The following is a 22,356-nucleotide window of genomic DNA, read 5'->3' as shown; positions in this document are numbered from 1 at the left end:
TGCTTTTCAAGACCAAAGATTAGTTTATAATCTCATTGTGTAATCATCACAAGGCATAATTCTGATCATCATGCTGCTTAAAAGGGAAACCGAACAAAAAATATCTAAAATTCAAGAAAGGTCTTTTGAAATAATTGGATTCATAGAGCAGCATGGTATTTACCAGTGGCATATGGATGTATATTTGTCTTCTCATGCATTGTGAGCTATAAGCCTATGAGTCTCATTACATGCACATGGTCAATATATTTCTTTCTTTTTTTTTTTTTTTTTTTTGTGGGGGGGAGGGCAGTGTACCAGGGATTGAACTCAGGAGCACTTGACCACTAAGCCTCATCGCCCTATTTTTTGTATTTTTAAATTTAGAGACAGGGTTTCACTGAGTTGTTTAGTGCTTGGCTTTTTGCTGAGGCTGCCTTTGAACTTGTGATCCTTCTGTCTCATTACAGACATGCACCACTGCTCCTGGCCAGTCAATATATTTCTGAAAGTCAACTTGCATGGTTTTGTTAGAATGTTAAGCACTAACAGTAAGCACATGCTATAAAAGAGTGGTACTGAGAACAGTATCTGATAATGAAAAAAGGACAGCAGTGCACAAAACAAATGACAGAGGCACACAATCTCCAGACACTGATTAAGTTTTTTAAGTTCCAACTTTGTGACACCATAGTAATTATTCTCAAGTGTAATGTTTTAACTATTATGCACACATCAATAACAATTAATATGTTTCCTTTTATCAGACCTGAAAAATGTTCACTAAACTAACATGAAGAAATTAAGTGCATCATATGGACTCTTCAATCTTTTTATTTTTATTGTTAATGAACCATTAATGTTTTGCTTATATCTGACAGCAGAATGCTTTATAATTCTTATTACCCATATAGAGCACAATTTTTCATATCTCTGGTTGTATATAAAGTATGTTCACACCAATTCGTGTCTTCATACATGTACTTTGGATAATGATGTCCATCACATTCCACCATCCTTGCTAACCCCCTGCCCCTTCCTTTCCTTTCCCACCCCTCTGGCCTATCTAGAATTTGTCTATTCCTCCAATGTTCCTCCTCCCTACCCCACTATGAATCAGCTTCCTTATATCAAAGAAAACATTCGACATTTGGTTTTGGGGGATTGGCTAACTTTAGCATTATCTTTTTAACTCCATCCATTTACCTGCAAATGCCATGATTTTATTCTTTTTTTATTGCTGAGTAATATTTCATTGTGTACATATGTCACATTTTTTTATCCATTCATCTATTGAAGGGCATCTAGGTTGATTCCACAGTTTAGCTATTGTAAATTGTGCTGCTAAAAACATTGATGTGGCTGTGTCCCTGTAATATGCTGTTTTTAAGTCCTTTGGGTATAGTCCGAGAAGAGGGATAGCTGGGTCAAATGGTAGTTCCATTCCCAATTTTCCAAGAAATCGCCATACTGCTTTTCATATTGGCTACACCAATTTGCAGTCCCACCCAGCAGTGTATGCGTGTACCATTTTCCCCACATCCTCACCAACACTTATTGTTGTTTGTATGCACAATAGCTACCATTCTGACTGGAGTGAGATGAAATCTTAAAGAAATGCAAATCAAAACCACTCTAATTGCTAGTAATGATGAACATTTTTTTCATGTATTTGTTGACTGATTGTACATCATCTTCTGATGATGTGTCTCTTCAGGCCCTTGGCCCATTTATTGATTGGGTTATTTGATTTTTTTGGTGTTTAGCTTTTTGAGTTCTTCATATACCCTAGAGATTAGTGCTCTATCTGATGTGTGAGAGGTAAAGATTTGCTCCCAGGATGTAGGCTCACTATTTACCTCAGAGATTGTTTCTAGAATGCTGAGAAGAAACTTTTTAGTTTGAGTCTGGTTGTATTCCTTAGGTTGTATTCCTAAGTCCATGATCCACTTTGAGTTTTGTGCAAGGTGAGAGATAGGGGTTTAATTTCATTTTGTTGCATATGGCTTTCTAGTTTTCCCAGCACCATTTGTTGAAGAGGCTATCTTTTCTCCAATGCATGTTCTTGGTAACTTTGTCTAATATAAAATAATTGTAGTTTTGTGGGTTAGTCTCTGTGTCCTCTATTCTGTACCATTGGTCTACCAGGCTGTTTTGGTGCCAATATCATGCTGTTTTTGTTACTATTGCTCTGTAGTATAGTTTAAGGTCTGGTATAGCGATGCCACCTGCTTTACTCTTCTTGCTAAGGATTGCTTTAGCCATTCTGGGTCTCTTACTTTTCTAGATGAATTTCATGATTATTTTTTCTAATTCTATGAGGAATGCCATTGGAATTTTGATTGGAATTGCATTAAATCTGTATAGTGCTTTTGGTAGTATGGTCATTTTGATAATATTAATTCTGCCTACACAAGAGCAAGGTAGATCTTTCCATCTTCTAAGTTCTTCTTTGATTTCTTTCTTTAGGGTTCTGTAATTTTCATTATATAGATCTTTCAACTCTTTCCAAAGAGATCAATTTCAAGTGATGAAATAGCAGACACCATCAAAAGTATACCAACCAAGAAAAGCCCAAGACCGGATGGATACACAGCCAAGTTCCACAAGATCTTTAAAGAAGAACTAATACCAATAATCTTCAATTTATTTCAGGAAATAGAAAAAGGCAGCACTTCCAAACTCATTCTATGAGGCCAATATGACTCTGATTCCAAACCAGGCAAAGACACATCAAATGAAGAAAACTTCGGACCAGTATCTCTAATGAACATAGATGCAAAAATTCTCCATAAAATTCTGGCAAACCAAATACAAAAACATATCAAAAAGATTATGCACGATCAAGTGGGATTCATCCCAGGGATGCAAGGTTAGTTCAACATATAGAAATCAATAAATGTCAGTCATCACATCAATAGACTTAAAGAATCATATGATCATCTCAATAGATACAGAAAAAGCACTGGACAAAATACAGCACCCTTTATATTCAAAACACTAGAAAAACAAGGGATAACAGGAACAACATTGTAAAGGCTATCTATGCTAAGCCTCAGGCCAACATCATTCTAAATGGAGAAAAATTGTAGGCATTCCCTCTAAAAACTGGAATAAGACAGGGATGCCCTCTTTTACCACTTCTATTTAACATAATTCTTGAAACACTGTGCAGGGCAATTAGACAGATGAAAGGAAAAAAAGGGATACACATAGGAAAAGAAGAACTCAAACTGGCACTATTTGCTGATGATATGATTTGCTGATGATATGATTGTATACCTGGAAGACCCTAAAAGTTCCACCAGAAAACTTCTAGCACTAGTAAATGAATTCAGCAAAGTAGTAGGATATAAAATCTATACCCATAAATCAAACGCATTTCTGTATATCAGTGACACATCCTCAGAAAGGGAAATGAGGAAAACTACCCCATTTTCAATAGCCTCAAAAAAATAATAACTTATTTATTTATATGTGGTGCTGAGAATCAAACTCAATAGCTCACATATGAAAGGCAAGCGCTCTACCACTGAGCCATAATCCCAGCCCAGCTATTCAATTTTGATGTACATTTGTGAGTATTCTATGTATCCTAATATTATTCCAAAGATAGTTTAGTAATATATTATTTTAACATAGTAGCATGATTTTTTAAAAAAAGCTCTACATAATGCCTGCACCTCGTTTTTTTTGTAAAAAATTTTTTCAAAAAATTTGTGATGATTATGGGATAAAATAGGAAATTCTAAAAATAACAAGAGAAAAGCACCTAATGACATATAAAGGAATGTCCATTAGAATAATAGCAGATTTCTTGGCTGAAATATTACAAACCAGAACAGGATGAGATGATATATTCATAGTCTTGAAAGAAAAACCCCTGCCAACCAAGAACCCTGTACACAGAAAAACTTCTCTTCAGAAATGAAGAAGAAATAGTTTTTCCCAGATAAACAGAAACTTAGGGAATTCACCATGAGACCAGCTCTACAAGGATTGCTTAAGGGAGTCCTACTCTAGAAACAAAAGAACAATAACCACCATCATGAAAACACATATAAGTGTACAAAACACACTAAAAGAATAGAAACACGAAAAAGAGAAGAGAATCAAACTTACAAAGACAAATTACAAGAGAAGTAGAAAGGAACAAGGAATATATAAAACAAAACAAATGAAGAAAACAACAAAATGATAGGAGCAAGTTTGTGCCTGTTAATAACTGTGTTAATCACAGTGGCTGTGACCAAATACCTGAGAAAATCAACTTAGACAAGGAAATATTTATTTTGGCTCATTGTTTCAGGGGTTCAGCTCCTGATCTCTTGGTTCTGTTGATTCTGGGACTGTAGTGAGGCAGAACATCAAGGCAGGGATGGAATGACAAAGTTAGAGCTGCTCACTTCATGGCAGATCACCTCAGAATGGAAGAGAAGGGGGAGTAAAAGAGAGAAAGAACACATGCAAAGATTGTGAGAGGGAAAAAATATACTTTTAAAAAGGCATACACCCGGCTTCGTGGAGCCTGCTCTTATCAGAGCATACACCAAGCACAGAGCGGCCGAGTTCCGGCTCCCGGAACTGCTCTGGCCCAGGGCTAAGGAGCCCGCGGAAACTGCTTCTTGGAGCCTGCTCTTATCAGAGCATACACTGAGCACGGAGCGGCCCAGTTCCGGCTCCCGGAACTGCCCTGGCCCAGGGCTAAGGCGCCGGCGGAATCTGCTTCTCGGTCCGGGTCCTGCTGAGGGCCGGTCAGGACACACCCGTTGCTTTGGTTACCCGGCAAAGGGAACGAAATGCTGCCATTCGCATAGGATACCAACATGGCAGAGATCTGATGTCATCAGAAAGCGGCAGAGGAGAGAACTTCATCAATACCAGCGGCGACAGAAACAGTTGGTCTCCTGGTAGGGAGGGTGAGGCACAGACACCTGAGTCTCTCTTGATTTGTCGTCGAGCCAGAGGGGAGGAGCCGGGCCGCCACCCGCGCCCGGAGCAGGCCCAGTGGCTCGCCGGCGTGGTGATCGTATGACCCCAACTGGAGAGGGGGCGGAGCGGAGCCGCCACCCGCGCCCGCAAGGTGGGCAGACCCGCGACCCAGTGGTACACGGGCGTGGTAGGAGGGGCAGGGCAGAGCTGCCGCCCGCGCCTGCAAGGTAAGCAGACCTGTGACAGACTGGTGGGTCAGGCCCAGCTGCCTGCCAGCATGGTACACACGTCACCCCAACTGGAGTAGGGGCAGAGCAGAGCCTTTGCCCGCTCCCAGATCAGGCCCCACTGGTGTGGTGGTCACGTGACCCCAATTGGAGTGGGGGCAGAGAGGAACCGCCACCCGTGCCCGCAGGGTGAGCAGACCTGCGACCAACCTGCAGATCAGGCCCAGCGGTCCGCAGGCGTGGTAGGAGGGGCAGGGCAGAGCCGCCGCCCACGCCTGCAAGGTAGGCAGACCTGCCACAGACCGGCGGATCAGGCCCAGGAGCCTGCCGGCGTGCTACACACGTCACCCCAATTGGAGAAGGGGCAGAGCAGAGTCGCCGCCGGGGCCAGGAACAGGTCTAGTGACCTGCCGGCGTGGTAGTCACGACACCCCAATTGGAGTAGGGGCAGAGCAGAGCCGCCACCCGTGCCTGAAAGGTGGGCAGACCTGCGACCGACCAGCGGGACAGGCCCAGTGGCCTGCCAGTGCGACAGACACGTCACCCCATTTGGAGTAGGGGCAGAGCAGAGCCGCCGCCCACGCCTGCAGGGAAGGCAGACCTGCAACCGACCGGCGGATCAGGCCCGGTGGCCTGCCGGCGTGGTACACTCGTCACCCCAATTGGAGTAGGGGCAGAACAGAGCCACCGCCCGTGCCCGGAACAGGCCCAGTGACCTGCCGGCGTGGTAGTCACAACACCCCAATTGGAGTAAGGAGAGAGCAGAGCCGCCGCCCGCACCTGCAAGGTAGGCAGACCGCTGCCAGACCCTGCAAGGGAGACTTTTCAACTATACAAGAGCAATATAAATATATAGGGGAAAAAAACATTTCAAAAACACAACAGTTTCACCAAGCAGAAAGAAACGCAAGCAGTATGAAAAGACAAGGAAGAAAGGACCACAAGCAATGCAGGTCAACTCAACTTTAGAAGAGGTAACAGCTGCAGCAGATGGAATGTCAGATAAAGAATTCAGGATATACATGCTTCAGATGATCTGGAGTATCAAGGAAGACATTAGACAGCAAAATCAGACAATGAAAGATCACTTCGACAATGAATTACACAAACAAATCCAGGAAGCAAAGGATCAACTATACAGGGAGATAGAGGTTATAAAAAACAAACAAACAGAAATCCTAGAAATGCAGGAAGCAATAAACCAACTTAAAAACTCAATGGAGAATACTACCAGCAGAGTAGAACACTTAGAAGATAGAACATCAGACAATGAAGACAAAGTATTTCAACTTGAAAAGAACATAGACAGCTCAACAAGACTGTTAAGAAACCATGAGCAGAACATCCAAGAAATATGGGATAACATTAAGAGACCAAACTTAAGAGTCATTGGGATACAGGAAGGTACAGAACTCCAAACCAAAGGAATGAGCAATCTATTCAATGAAATAATACGAGAAAACTTCCCAGACTTGAAGAATGAGACAGAATCCCAAATCCTAGAAGCCTACAGGACACCAAATGTGCAAAATCATAAGAGATCCACACCTAGACACATTATAATGAAGATGCCCAACATACAGAATAAGGAGAGAATTTTAAAAGCTACAAGAGAAAGGAAGCAGATTACATTTAGGGGTAAGCCAATCAGGATAATAGCTGATCTTTCAACACAGACTCTGAAAGTTAGAAGATCCTGGAATAACATATTTCAAACACTGAAAGAAAATGGGTTCCAACCAAGAATTGTGTATCCAGTGAAATTAAGCTTCAGGATGGAAGATGAAATTAAAACCTTCCACGATAAACAAAAGTTAAAAGAATTTGCAGCTAGAAAACCATCTCTTCAAAACATCCTTGGCAAAACATTACAGGAAGAGGAAATGGAAAATAACAATGAAAACCAACAGTGGGAGGTAGGACAGTAAAGGGGGGGGGGGAATAATCAAAGAGGGAAACAAACCATGTTTAGTAACAGAAATAAACAAATATGGCTGGAAGAACAACCCATATCTCAATAATAACCCTAAATGTTAATGGCTTAAACTCACCAATTAAGAGACACAGGCTAGTAGAATGGATCACAAAACAAGACCCAACAATATGCTGCCTACAGGAGATGCATTTGATAGGAAAAGACATACATAGGCTGAAGGTGAAAGGTTGGGAAAAATCATATCACTCATATGGACTTTGGAAACAAGCAGAAGTGTCCATACTCATATCAAATAAAATAGATTTCAAGCCAAAGTTAATCAAAAGGGATAAAGAGGGACACTACATACTGCTTAAGGGAACCATACACCAACAAGACATAACAATCATAAATATATATGCCCCAAACAATGGTGCAGCTATGTTCATCAAACAAACTCTTCTCAAGTTCAACAGTCTAATAGACCACCATACAATAATCATGGGAGACTTCAACACACCTCTCTCGCCACTGGACAGATCTTCCAAACAAAAGTTGAATAAGGAAACTATAGAACTCAATAACACAATTAATGACCTAGACTTAATTGACATATGTAGAATATACCACCCAACATCAAGCAGTTACACTTTTTTCTCAGCAGCACATGGATCCTTCTCAAAAATAGATCATATATTATGTCACAGGGCAACTCTTAGACAATATAAAGGAGTAGAGATAATACCATGCATCTTATCTGATCATAATGGAATGAAACTGAAAATCAACGATAAAAGGAAGGAAGGAAAAAGCATACATCACTTGGAGAATGAACAATAGGTTACTGAATGATCAATGGGTTATAGAAGACATCAAGGAGGAAATTAAAAAATTCTTAGAGATAAATGAAAACACAGACACAACATATCGGAATCTATGGGACACATTGAAAGCAGTTCTAAGAGGAAAATTCATTGCTTGGAGTTCATTCCTTAAAAAAAGAAAAAACCAACAAATAAATGATCTCATACTTCATCTCAAAATCCTAGAAAAAGAAGAGCAAAACAACAGCAAAAGAAGTAGAAGGCAAGAAATAATGAAACTCAGAGCTGAAATTAATGAAATCGAAACAAAAGAAACAATTGAAAAAATTGACAAAACTAAAAGTTGGTTTTTTGAAAAAAAAAAACAAAAAACCAAAATCGACAGACCCTTAGTCATGCTAGCGAAGAGAAGAAGAGAGAGAACTCAAATTACTAGCATACGGGATGAAAAAGGCAATATCACAACAGACACTTCAGAAATACAGAAGATAATCAAAAATTATTTTGAATCCTTATACTCCAATAAATTAGGAGATAGTGAAGGCATAGATAAATTTCTTAAGTCATATGATCTGCCCAGATTGAGTCAGGAGGATATAGACAACCTAAACAGACCAATATCAATTGAGGAAATAGAAGAAACCATCAAAAGACTACCAACTAAGAAAAGCCCAGGACCGGATGGGTATACAGCAGAGTTTTACAAAACCTTTAAAGAGGAACTAATACCAATACTTTCCAAGCTACTTCAGGAAATAGAAAAAGAGGGAGAACTTCCAAATTCATTCTACGAGGCCAACATCACCCTGATACCTAAACCAGACAAAGACACTTCAAAGAAAGAAAACTACAGACCAATATCTCTAATGAACCTAGATGCAAAAATCCTCAATAAAATTCTGGCCACTCGGATACAAAAACATATCACAAAAATTGTGCATCATATCAAGTAGGATTCATCCCTGGGATGCAAGGCTGGTTCAATATAAGGAAATCAATAAATGTTATTCACCACATCAATAGACTTAAAAATAAGAACCATATGATCATCTCGATAGATGCAGAAAAAGCATTCGACAAAGTACAGCATCCCTTTATGTTCAAAACTCTAGAAAAACTAGGGATAACAGGAACATACCTCAATATTGTAAAAGCAATTTATGCTAAGCCTCAGGCTAGCATCATTCTGAATGGAGAAAAATTGAAGGCATTCCCTCTAAAATCTGGAACAAGACAGGGATGCCCGCTCTCTCCACTTCTGTTCAACATAGTTCTCGAAACACTGGCCAGACCAATTAGACAGACGAAAGAAATTAAAGGCATAAAAATAGGAAAAGAAGAACTTAAATTATCACTATTTGCAGTGACATGATTCTATACCTAGCAGACCCAAAAGGGTCTACAAAGAAACTATTAGAGCTAATAAATGAATTCAGCAAAGTGGCAGGATATAAAATCAACACGAATAAATCAAAGGCATTCCTGTATATCAGCGACAAATCCTCTGAAATGGAAATGAGGACAACCACTCCATTCACAATATCTTCAAAAAAAATAAAATACTTGGGAATCAACCTAACAAAAGAGGTGAAAGACTTATACAATGAAAACTACAGAACCCTAAAGAGAGAAATAGAAGAAGATCTTAGAAGATGGAAAAATATACCCTGTTCATGGATAGGCAGAACTAACATCATCAAAATGGCGATATTACCAAAAGTTCTCTATAGGTTTAATGCAATGCCAATCAAAATCCCAATGGCATTTCTTGTAGAAATAGAGAAAGCAATCATGAAATTCATATGGAAAAATAAAAGACCCAGAATAGCAAAACCAATGCTAAGCAGGAAGTGTGAATCAGGCGGTATAGCGATACCAGACTTCAAACTATACTACAGAGCAATAGTAACAAAAACAGCATGGTACTGGTACCAAAACAGGCGGGTGGACCAATGGTACAGAATAGAGGACACAGAAACCCATCCACAAAACTACAACTATCTTACATTTGATAAAGGGGCTAAAAGCATGCAATGGAGGAAGGATAGCATCTTCAACAAATGGTGCTGGGAAAACTGGAAATCCATATGCAACAAAATGAAACTGAATCCCTTTCTCTCGCCATGCACAAAAGTGAATTCAAAATGGATCAAGGAGCTTGATATTAAATCAGAGACACGCCGTCTGATAGAAGAAATAGTTGGCTACAATCTACATACGGTGGGGTCGGGCTCCAAATTCCTCAATAGGACACCCATAGCACAAAAGTTAATAACTAGAATCAACAAATGGGACTTACTCAAACTAAAAAGTTTTTTCTCAGCAAAAGAAACGATAAGAGAGGTAAATAGGGAGCCTACATCCTGGGAACAAATCTTTACTCCTCACACTTCAGATAGAGCCCTAATATCCAGAGTATACAAAGAACTCAAAAAATTAGACAATAAGATAACAAACAACCCAATCAACAAATGGGCCAAGGACCTGAACAGACACTTCTCAGAGGAGGACATACAATCAATCAACAAGTACATGAAAAAATGCTCACCATCTCTAGCAGTCAGAGAAATGCAAATCAAAACCACCCTAAGATACCATCTCACTCCAGTAAGATTGGCAGTCATTATGAAGTGTAACAACAACAAGTGCTGGCGAGGATGTGGGGAAAAGGGTGCACTTGTACATTGCTGGTGGGACTGCAAATTGGTGCAGCCAATTTGGAAAGCAGTATGGAGATTTCTTGGAAAGCTGGGAATGGAGCCACCATTTGACCCAGCTATTCCCCTTCTTGGTCTATTCCCTAAAGACCTAAAAAGAACATGCTACAGGGACACCGCTACATCGATGTTCATAGCAGCACAATTCACAATAGCAAGACTGTGGAACCAACCTAGATGCCCTTCAATAGACGAATGGATAAAAAAAATGTGGCATTTATACACAATGGAGTATTACTCTGCATTAAAAAATGACAAAATCATAGAATTTGCAGGGAAATGGATGGCATTAGAGCAGATTATGCTAAGTGAAGCTAGCCAATCCCTAAAAAACAAATGCCAAATGTCTTCTTTGATATAAGGGGAGTAACTAAGAACAGAGTAGGGACGAAGAGCAGGAGAAGATTAACATTAAACAGGGATGAGAGGTGGGAGGGAAAGGGAGAGAGAAGGGAAATTGCATGGAAATGGAAGGAGACCCTCAGGGTTATACAAAAGTACATACAAGAGGAAGTGAGGGGAAAGGGAAAAATAATACAAGGGGGAGAAATGAATGACAGTAGAGGGGGTAGAGAGAGAAGAGAGGAGCGGAGGGGATGGGAGGGGAGGGGGGATAGTAGAGGATAGGAAAGGCAGCAGAACACAAGAGACACTAGTATGGCAATATGTAAATCAATGGATGTGTAACTGATGTGATTCTGCAATCTGTATATGGGGTAAAAATGGGAGTTCATAACCCACTTGAATCAAAGTGTGAAATATGATATATCAAGAAATTTGTAATGTTTTGAACAACCAACAATAAAAAAATTAAAAAAAAAAGGCATACACCCAGTGACCTACTTCCTATAACTAGGCCCAACTTCCTATAGTTTCCACTACCTCCCAATAGCACCATTATGTTGGTACCAAGCTTTTAATCCATGAACTTTGGGAAGACATTTAAGATTCAAACCACAGGGTTGGGGTTGTAGGTCACTAATAGAGCATTTACCTAGCAAATGTGAGGCATTGTGTTTGATCCTCAGCACCACATAAATATAAATAAGTAAAATAATAAAAATATCCAAACCATAAAAATAACCTTGAATATAAATGAACTAATCAATCAAAAGACAGACTGGCTGAATGGATTAAAAACAAACAAGATCCAACTATATGATGCCTATAAGAAACTCACTTCATTGGTATAGATACCCACAATGAAATGAAAAAGATATACTATGCAAACAAAAACCAAAACTGAGGAGGGGTAGTTATACTCATCAGATGAAGCTGATTTTCAACCAAAAACTATTAAAAAATTGAAATGAAAGGGCTATGAATAGGAACAAAAGAACTCAAACTATCATTATTTGCCAATGACATGATTCCATATTTAGAGGATCCAAAAAAAAATTCCACCAGAAAACTTCTAGAATTAATAAATGAATTCAGCAAAGTAGCAGGATATAAAATCAATTCCCATAAATCAAATGCATTTCTATACATCAGTGAGGAAAGCTCCGAAAGAGAAATTATGAAAACCACCCCAATTCAAAATAATCTCAACAAACAAACTTGGGAATCAATTTAACAAAAGAGGTGAAAGACCTATACAATGAAAACTACAGAACACTAAAGAGAGAAACTGAATAAGACCTCAGAAGATGGAAAGACCTCCCATGTTCTTGGATAGGCCATTATTGTCGAAATGGCCATAGTACCAAAAGTATTATACAGATTTAATGCAATTCTAATTAAGATCCCAACAACATTCCTCATAGAAACAGAAAAAGCAATCATGAAATTCATTTGGAAAAGAGACCCAGAATAGCCAAAATAATCCTTAGCAAGAAGAGTGGAGCAGGTGGCATCACTATACCAGACCTTATACTACACTACAGAGCTATAGTAACAAAAACAGCATGGTATTGGTACCAAAATAGACATGTAGATCAATGGTACAGAATAAAAGACACAGAGACAAACCCAGATAAATACAGTTATCTTGTACTAGACAAAGGCACTGAAAATATACCTTGGAGAAAAGATAGCCTCTTCAACAAATGGTGCTGGGAAAACTGGAAGTCCGTATTCAGCAAAATTAAATTAAGGCCCTATCTCTCATCATGCACAAAACTGAACTCAAAGTGGATAAAGGGCCTAGAAATTAGACCAGAAACACTGTGCCTAACAGAAGAAAAAGTAGTCCCAAATCTTCATCATGTCAGATTAGTTCCTGAGTTCCTTAACCAGACTCCTAAAGTGCAAGAGATAAAATCAAGAATCAATAAATGGGATGGATTCAAACTAAAAAGCTTCTTCTAAGCAAAGGAAATGATCAATAATGTAAAGAGAGAGCCCTCAGGGTGGGAGAACTTCTTTCCTACACGAACATTAGACAAAACACTAATTTCCAGGATATATAAAGAACTCAAAAAACTTAACACCAAAACAGCAAATAACCCAGGCTCAGGCTGTAGCTCAGTGATAAAGTGCTTGCCTCTCATGTGTGAGGCAATGGGTTTGATCCTCAACACTACATAAAAACAAGCAAATAAAATAAAGATATTCTGTCCATCTAACACTACATTAAAAAAAAAAGCAAATAACCCAATCAATAAATGGGCTAAGGAACTGAACAGACACTTCTCAGAAGAAGATATACAATTGATCAACCAATATATGAAAAAAAATGTTCAACACCTCTAACAATTAGAGAAATAAAATCAAAATTACTCAAGATTTCATCTCACTCCAGTCAGAATGGCAATTATCATGAATACAAGCAAGAATAAGTGCTGGCGAGGATGTAGGGCAAAAGGTACACTCACACATTGCTGGTGGCCTACTGCAAATTGGTGCAACCACTCTGGAAAGCAGTATGGAGATTCCTTAGAAAACTTAGAATGCAATCACCATTCAACTCAGCTATTCCACTCCTCAGTCTATACCCAAACGACTTAAAATCAGCATACTATAGTAACACACCCACATCAATGTTTATAGCAGCTCAATTCACAATAATTAATCTGTGGAACCAATCTAGATGTCCTTCAATAGATGAATGGACAAAGAAACTGTGGTATATATACACAATGCCATATTACTCAGCATTAAAAGAAAATAAAAGGGCTGGGGTTGTGGATCAGTGGTAGAGTGCTTGCCTAGAATGCATGAGGCACTGGGTTCAATCCCCAGCACCACATAAAAAACTAAATAAACCAAATAAAGGTAATGAGTCCATATACAACTAAAAATATTTTTTAAAAAGAGAAGAAAATATGGCATTGTAGGTAAATGGATACAGCTGGAGAATATCATGCTAAGCAAAATAAGCCAATCCCCCAAGACCAAAGGCCAATGTTCTCTCTGATAAGTAGATGCTGATCCATAATGGGGGGAGGAGGCATGGGAATAATGGAGGAACTTTGGATTGGGCAAAGAGGAGACTTGGAGGGGGGGAACATGGGGTAGGTAAGATGACGGAATGAGAATGATGTCATTACCCTAGGTAGATGTATGCCTGCACAAATGATGCGACTGCATAGTGTACAATCAGAGAAATAAAAAGTTATGCTCCATTTGTGTACAATGAAGTGAAATGCATTCTGTTGTCATACAAATTTTTTAAAATTTAAAAGAGTTTTAAAAAGTATAAAAATTAATTCATTATATATTCATAAAAGAATTCATCAAGAAGTTATAGCAATTGTAAATATATATGCACTAGACTTCCCAAATATATAAATATAAAACAAATATTATATATAAAGGGAGTGACAGGCTCCAATATAATAATAGTTATGTACTTCTACACCCTACAGTCCTCAATAGACAGATCAACCTTACAGAAAATCAATTAAAAAACCATAGTTAAATCATACTATAGAGCAAATGTGCTTAGCAGACATTTACAGAATATTTTTCCAACAGCAGCAGAATATTATATTTTTCTTATCATTACATGGAACATTTTCCAGGATAAATCATGGCAGGTGACAAATAAAGTCTCAATAAATGAAAAAAAATTAAATTGTCTCTGTATCTCCTTAGACTATAACAGAATAAACATATAAATCAACAAGAATAATGGAAAGTTAAAAAAACTTAGAAATTGAACAATATGTTGCTAAATGATTTAAGTATAATTGATGAGATTAAATGGGAAATCAATGTCTTGAAAAATGAAAATCAAAGCATATCAAAATCTGAGATATAGCAAAAGCAAGTAGAAATATATAAATAAATATATATAAATAAATATGTGAATATAAATAAATGCATGCATCAAAAAATATTTCAAATAATTTTTAGTGTACCTCAAGGACTTAGAAAAGAAAAATCAAATTCCAAATTAGTAGAAGAAATAATGAACAGAAATAAATAAAACCAAAACTAAAAACACACATACAAAATTTAACGAATCAGAGTTGGTATTTCAAAAAGACAAAAATTACACACCTTTAACTACACTAACCAGCAAAGAGAGAAACAAACAATAAAAAAATAAACAAATGAAAAAAGAGCCATTACAACTGATATCACAGAAATACAAATACATTTCCAAATGTTTTGAGAAAAAGAATACAACATTCTTGATATGTACAAATATTGATGTTTTAAGAAATGGAAGTGCTTATTCCCCTGATTTGATCATTACACATTGTACACATGTACTAAATTACCATAATGTACCCAATAAAGATGTACCAATATTATGTCTTAGGTTTTTGAAAAAATTTTAAAAAGAGAAAGAGAAAAGGGTACCTCCAAGATAGAGTGGCAGGTGCTAATAGGTACTTAAGAACCCTAAATTAGTTTTTTCTTTTTTTAAACCAGCAGTGTCTGCAATCATCCCTTTGCCTCTTACAGGCCCATTAGCTCACTCTCAGGGAACTTTCTGGCTAAAATACTCAGGGAACACTAAGGCCAGAGGCAGTGAAGACTCACTAGCAAACTCTATATGTTCAATAAGCAAAGGTCCCCCAGAAACACCCTTTTGCAATAGTGACTAGAATGTTCCAAGTGGCATCAGTTTTGCGACTCCCTTTCCCCCTACAACTTGGTAATCAAAAAATCTCCCATCTCCTAATTAAGATAAGCTGATATGGTAGGCAGCAATCAGAAGGAAATGAAATACAGTGAAATATCAACAAATAAAATGTGGAATACCTTGTTTTTAGCTAATTCCTTTTCCCAATTGCTTTTCTCTTGTGCTATTTCTTTTTCAGTTTTATTAACCTGCCCAAGGGGGAAAAGAAATGGGTCAATTTTACAGCAGTTGACAGGCTCTTCTATATCAGATACATCCTGCATATTAGTTAATACCTACACTGCAGAGATATCACATCCTCTCAGAAAAGGGGCCAATCAGGGAGTCTCTGAGGCAGAGCAGACTTCACAAAGAGCCCTGCAAGTAGAAAGACACGCCTGCATGTCAGACTCTGCTGATTCCTTCCTAACTAGGAAAAAAGGGCTCTTTCCCTTAACCTCCACTGTCCCACTCCTTCAGGGAAAATAAATTTTTAAAATCTGACCCCTTAACTAACAGGAGGATGTGTGAATTATTAGTTGATATTTACTGATGCTATATAAGGTATACTGCACTATTAGGCCCAGATGACTTCACATGTCAAAATGCACAGATTAGCCACCTAAAGATTTCTTTAATGAGCAACTCAGAAAACCTGCTCTGAATTTTCTTTCTTTTTATGTCTTTTGCACTTAGAGTAGAATTTTAAAACAGTATAATCACACTGCAAGCAGGAGGTAATATAAATCTGCTTTTCCCTACCTCTTTCTGAAATCTTTCATTCTCCTCTAGCAGACACTTCTTCTCTTGTATTGATGCTTCCAGTTCACCTCGCAATCTTGTAATAGTTGATTCTAGAAGCTCTTTTTGTGCAGCTGTTCTTTTCTCAGCATCCTGTGCTTTCTGGATACACTGGTTATGCTCAAGGATTAAATGGTCCCTGCACAAAGAGAACAAGGAGACATGAAAGTTAAATGAGAGTTCTGCTTTAATAGAATAATTAAGTGTTCTTATAGAACATAACTCTCGCCTAAGAGCAGTTACCACAATGTTCTAACAAAACTTATTGTTGAAGGCAGCATCTTTATTTTATCTTTGTGGCTGGCCCAGAAATCACAGAATTAAACATTTTCATTAAAGAAATTCAAGTGCAAGAATGAAAGATACATAGGAAATTGCCAGTAATTTACTTACAGATGTGTTTGGAGTTGGGTTTTTTCATTCTGAACTGTGTATAGTTCATTTGTGATGCTGGCATGGGCTGCATCCAGCAGTAAGTTCTGTTCTTGAAATGTCTGCGTCATCATTTTTTGCTCTACCTGAGTGTTAGGAGTAATTTTATAAGTTGAGATGCCATTTAATAGGGTATATTTTCAGAATAACTGATTAAAGATACCAAACTAACTTATAATATAAAAGTTTTATCTCCATAAATAAAATCTCTTTTAATAGAATTTAATGTCTCAGCTTTCTCATTGTTCCACCCTGAGTTGACTACAGTTCTATAGTTTTATACCTCTACTAGCCAATAATCAAGAGGCACTGTTTACCCAGCCTGCTGCAAATTCTGTAAAACTCCTAACACCAATACCTATTTAAAAGTTATGATATTTGAAAAGAAACCATGAAAAAGTACTAAGTGTAAGGCCAAATCATTCCTCTGATGAAAACTGGAAACTAATAAAAAATAATAATACTTCAATAAACTTTTGAAATCATTTAAATATTTTATTTATTTAGTTGGCAATGTACATTTTCTGACCTCTTAGGTTGGCTTTCTGCTGCTTCTAGCAGAAGTTCACTAGTGTTAAATGAGTACCTGCAGAATGGCTTGGTGGTCAGCAATAATCTTGGCATTTTCCACAGTAGCATTCTGAAGCATACTGCTTAGCTCTGAGCACTTTCTACTCAGTTGGTCATTTGAAACCTAAGACAACATATACAGCAAGTCACAGATCTCCTCGATAAAAAATTATTTCACTTATATATCATTACTTTTAATGATTGCATAGTATCTCACTATATGGGTGATTCTAATTTATTTAACCTATTTCCAATTAATATTTCACTGCTTTATAGAGTATTTTAAAATATCTGGAGTCAAAATCCTAAAAAATTCTAAATTAAAAGGAGAGATTTGTTGATTAGGTGGAGCAACTAAGGCATCTGGCAATTTACTTATCTGTTTTTCATAATTTTGATCACTGATCAATTAGTGCAAGACATCTGCAGAATGGAATTTACAATGTATGTATACCCAGATAATCTTTTTTAAATTGATTTCTATCACTACATGATGAGCATTCAGAAATATTTAGCTAGTAACATGAAATATCTAAGTTCCTTTGCCACCAAAGATAGTACTGAATTTACTATGATGAGGTTAATCTTTTAGAATGAAACAAAAACCTTGTGATACAGATCAGACATGTAATTTGTTGAGAATTCTTATTGCTACTGGGGATCAAACCCAGGGCCTCATACATGCTAGAGAAATGTTCTATTGCTGAGCTACACATCTCCAGCCCTAGTTAATAATTCTCATCTTTTCATATTTTGAAATTTATATTATGGAAAACGTTCCTTTGAATTTTGAGCTATTTTTGCAAGGTAGATTTGGCAAGGACCTTGTGTTTTAATGAATAAGTTCTTCAAGGATAAGGGCATATCACTTTGAAGGAGAAATAGGAAAAAATAAATAAAATGTTTAAGATAAATGAAAGATGATCTAGCAAGTATACTGTACTATGCCGTACAGTGGTTAGGAACACTTTAAGAGGCATGTTAAAAGTCATAACCAGATGTACAAACTATTCATCAAGGAATACCTAGGAGTGAGACACATGGAGAACACTTGCTCCTTGAAAAAATAGTTCTTCCCCCCTTTAAAGCCAGATTGCCTGAGCTCAAATTCCAACTGTCACTTATTAGCTACACTATTAGTACTTTTTGTGTGTCAGCTTCCTTATGATGTAGCTAATAGTTTCTATTTCATAGTACTATTCTACCAATTATGATTTGTTAGAAATATTTGGTGCTAATAATTGTGCCTAGAACGTGGGATGGGTTCAGAAAAAAATGTTAACTACTATTAGTATAGAAAAGTGGTAGTAGATATTGCTATTATTTTATAAAGACATATTTGTATTTTCTTTATTATAAAGAAAGCACAGTACACTATGATCCTTACATTGTAGTAATCAAATTGTACCAACATAAAAGTTATTCTGAGTGATAAACTCTATTTCTTGGGCTCTGTGATAACTCTAGTTTTCCTGTATATGTGATGATTATCTAAAATGTACATGTGTTTATTAATATAGATAAAGTATCAGCTAAATTTGGGAACAACCACCTCACTGAGAATGATTACACCTAACTCCAAAATCCAATAAACATTAGTTCAGTTCCGACTGTGTTATTTGCTATAGAAGATACAAAGTATAATATTTAGCCCTTGTCATTGAAATGCTTTTTTAAGTTCATTGTAGAGAGGTATTCATATTTAACAACTAAATTAGAAAGCAAACTGTAAACTAGTCCATGATTTAGTGATAGATCTTATATATTATTATGTCACAGAAATTTGGAGATCAAAATGAAAACTACAGTTATTTTGATAATGCATCATAGATGAAACAGATCTTATGAAAGTAAATAGTTTGATGATATATATAGTATACATTTATATAATCAAGATTAACCTTGGTTCTTTAATTGAACAAAATTAAATAACATTTAAAACAGTGAATATCTACCTGTGTTTTTGCTGATGCTTCATGAAGGGATAATATTTCAGACTTCAAATATGTGTTTTCTTCATGTTCCTTGTTGAAAGACATTTGCATGTTCTATTGGAATTAAAAAAAATTCCCTTTTTCACATGTACAAGATATCATACATATCTCTATAAAAATACCTATCTGTATTCTGGCCAGTACTTGTTCAAGTTTTCCAATGAGATACATGTATATTTGTCTTACACAAATTATTAAAAATCTTAGTATTTTCAACTCCCAAACTTCTCTTTATTACAAGATACTATTATACACCTATTAGAATAGTAAAAATCCAGAACAATGACAGCACCAAATGTTGGTAAGGATATAAAGCAACAGGCACTCTCATTCATTGTTGGTTGGAAAGAAAAATGACAAAGCCACTTTGGAAGACAGTTTGGTAATTTCTTACAAACTCAAATTATTATTACCATATATGATACAGCAATCACGCTCCTTGGTGTTTACCCAAAAGAGCTGAAAACTTATGTCCACAAAAAACCTACCCATAGTTATGTTTATATTGCTATATTTATAGCATCTTTATTCATAATTAAAAAACTTAAAATACTAAGTGAAAGAAGCCAGTCTAAAAAGGCTACATGTACTATATGATTCCAACTATATGATATTCTTGAAAAGGCAAATCTATGAAGACAGTAAAAAGATCAGCTGTTCCAAGGGGAGGGGTAATAAATAGATAAAGTACAGAAGATTTTTAGGACGGTGAAAGTACTCTGTATGATTCTATAATAGTGAATATATGTCATCATACATTTGTCTAAATCCATAAAATGTACAAGAGTGAAATCTAATGTAAATTACAGACTTTGCTATGTCAATATAGTCATCAATTTGTAATAATTTACCAGTCCAAAGAGCATGTAGATAATAAGGGAGGCATGTATAGAGGCAGGAGGGTACCTGGGAAATCTCTATAGCTTCTGATCAATTTTGCTAGAAACCGAAAACAGCTCTAAAAATACGGTCTATTTTTTTTTAAAAAAAAACTATTTGTTAAGTTTATTCTCACAATGGGATTCCAATCAGAAAGAACTCCTTAAACTATAACCTAAATATTACTAATATCCTTATATCAAGAAAGTTCTACTCTATGATTGCAGATTTCTTATATTGCATATGCATTTTTTTTCCTATTAGCAATAAGCTCTTGCAATTTAAAAGGTGTACATTCAAGGATTATTTAAGAGACATTTCATCAAGAACTACCTGGAAGTGGAGGCTGGAAGGGGGTAATCACAAACTAGTTTTCTTGAGATAGGAGAGTGACAGTGATGTGAGTTGTAGGTTGGGCTTTCTCTACCAGCTACTTGTAGAACGGGAAAGAACATAGTATAAATTTTTTCACTACAGAGAAAAACACTTTTCTACTTTTCCAGGAGAAGCATTTCAGGAAAGGTAAACATCACACAACACAGGATGAGACAGCACCAGAAAAAAATTTCCAAATGGGATCCTCATCATCAAGAGATTAATTTCAAAGTGTAATAAAGCTATAAAAAAGTTTATATTTTTAAAGTTATGGTAAAGTAAATATGAAAATTACCATTATAACTATTTTTAGTAGTACAGTTCAGTAGAAATGAATACATTGACACTGCTATGTATTTATATTTCTTAAATTTCATTGAAATTTTTTAATAGTTTATAAATTGGCAAAATCCACAAATATCTCATCATATTTGCCAATTCACCTTTTTTAAAAAAATTTTTGTAGTTGTAGATGGACAGAATGACTATGTTTAATTTGTTTTTTATTTTTATGTGGTGCTGAGGATCAAACCCAGTGCCTCATGCATGCTAAGCAAGTGCTCTGCCACTGAGCTACAGCCCCAGCCCTAGCCCCAATTCACCTTTTCAAACTATAATAACTTGCAAGAAATGATTACTTAGTTCCTAATACCTAGTATTATCCAGAATATGCAACTTATTTATCTAAATTTTTTTCCTAAAGTTTTTAAGATAAACAATAAGGACTGTAAAAAACAACATGAATGAGAAAATATGACTTAGTAAACAGAGGAAAACTTACCTTATTGTCTTCGACCAACTTGGAAATGAGGTCATCTCTAGAAACTAAAAACAAAAATCCATATAATTATGACAATAATAACTTACTACGCTGAAAACACAAGATATTTTTCCTCCTCAGAAACTAAGTTTTTTAATCAATATTTTGTGAAAGAAGAATTCAAAGATTCTATTCTGATTTTCATAGGCCAAAAACTATTATAAAATCATCAATAAACTAGTCTATAGTCATTTACAGTGGTAAATGAGACAACATTTTATCTACTCAATGCATTGATGATGAGTCTGAGGGATGTTAAACCAGGAAGAGTGCTGAACAGAAGTTTTTTGTTGGAGAGATCACAGAAGTTTTTTGTTGGAGAGATTCAATAAAGGCAGGAAGATCAGTGTAAAACAGTGAGAGCTGGCTCTCTTAGGATAACAACAGGGCTGCAGAGGAAAAATGGACTTATGAAACAGTAAACAAAGAGGACTGTCAGGACTTGGTGGTTATCAGTAGGGTAAATGCAATAGAGGAGTCAAGGAGAATCTATCGCATTCGAACTTGGGATGCAGGACCCGTCAACTATGAAATACAGGGCAAAGAGAATGTTTAGAGGCTAGAATGGGTAAAAATGAATAAACTCTTAAGTTTTCCATATGCTCTGATGCATCTGAAGAGCATTCAAATATACATGTTTAGTTGGCAGTAAGATACTGGTCTAACAAGGTATGATGGTACACAACTATAATACCAGATACTCAGGAAGTTAAGGCAGAAAGTTCAAGGCAAGCCTGGGCAACTTAGAAAGACTCTATCTCAAAATAAAAATTTTTAAAAGGGCTGGGAATGTAGCTTAGCAGTAGAGTGCTTCTCTGGTATGAACAAGGACCTGGGTTCAATGTCTACCACCTCAAAAAATAAAATAAAAAGA

General features: G+C 36.6%; 1 protein-coding gene across 4 annotated transcripts in view; it reads right to left on the bottom strand.

Annotated features, from left to right (window-relative positions):
- Window positions 1-22,356, bottom strand: part of Ccdc150 (coiled-coil domain containing 150) — a 127,588-nt gene that overhangs the window by 76,224 nt on the left and 29,008 nt on the right. For all 4 annotated transcript variants that reach the window (XM_046447626.2, XM_058580343.1, XM_058580342.1 and 1 more), the window contains exons 8-13: window positions 21,444-21,487; window positions 19,370-19,462; window positions 17,431-17,538; window positions 16,806-16,930; window positions 16,374-16,551; window positions 15,752-15,820 (exon numbers count right to left, since the gene is read on the bottom strand). In XM_046447626.2, the coding sequence (XP_046303582.1) occupies window positions 15,752-15,820; window positions 16,374-16,551; window positions 16,806-16,930; window positions 17,431-17,538; window positions 19,370-19,462; window positions 21,444-21,487 (617 nt within the window). The remainder of the gene's footprint in view (window positions 1-15,751; window positions 15,821-16,373; window positions 16,552-16,805; window positions 16,931-17,430; window positions 17,539-19,369; window positions 19,463-21,443; window positions 21,488-22,356) is intronic.

This window comes from Marmota monax, unplaced genomic scaffold (assembly GCF_021218885.2).
Source record: "Marmota monax isolate L192 unplaced genomic scaffold, Marmota_monax_Labrador192_F-V1.1 WCK01_AAM20220418_F8-fsc00007, whole genome shotgun sequence".
NCBI lineage: Eukaryota > Metazoa > Chordata > Mammalia > Rodentia > Sciuridae > Marmota > Marmota monax.
Note: the sequence above shows the minus strand (reverse complement) of the source record. Positions and strands in the feature narration are given on the sequence as shown.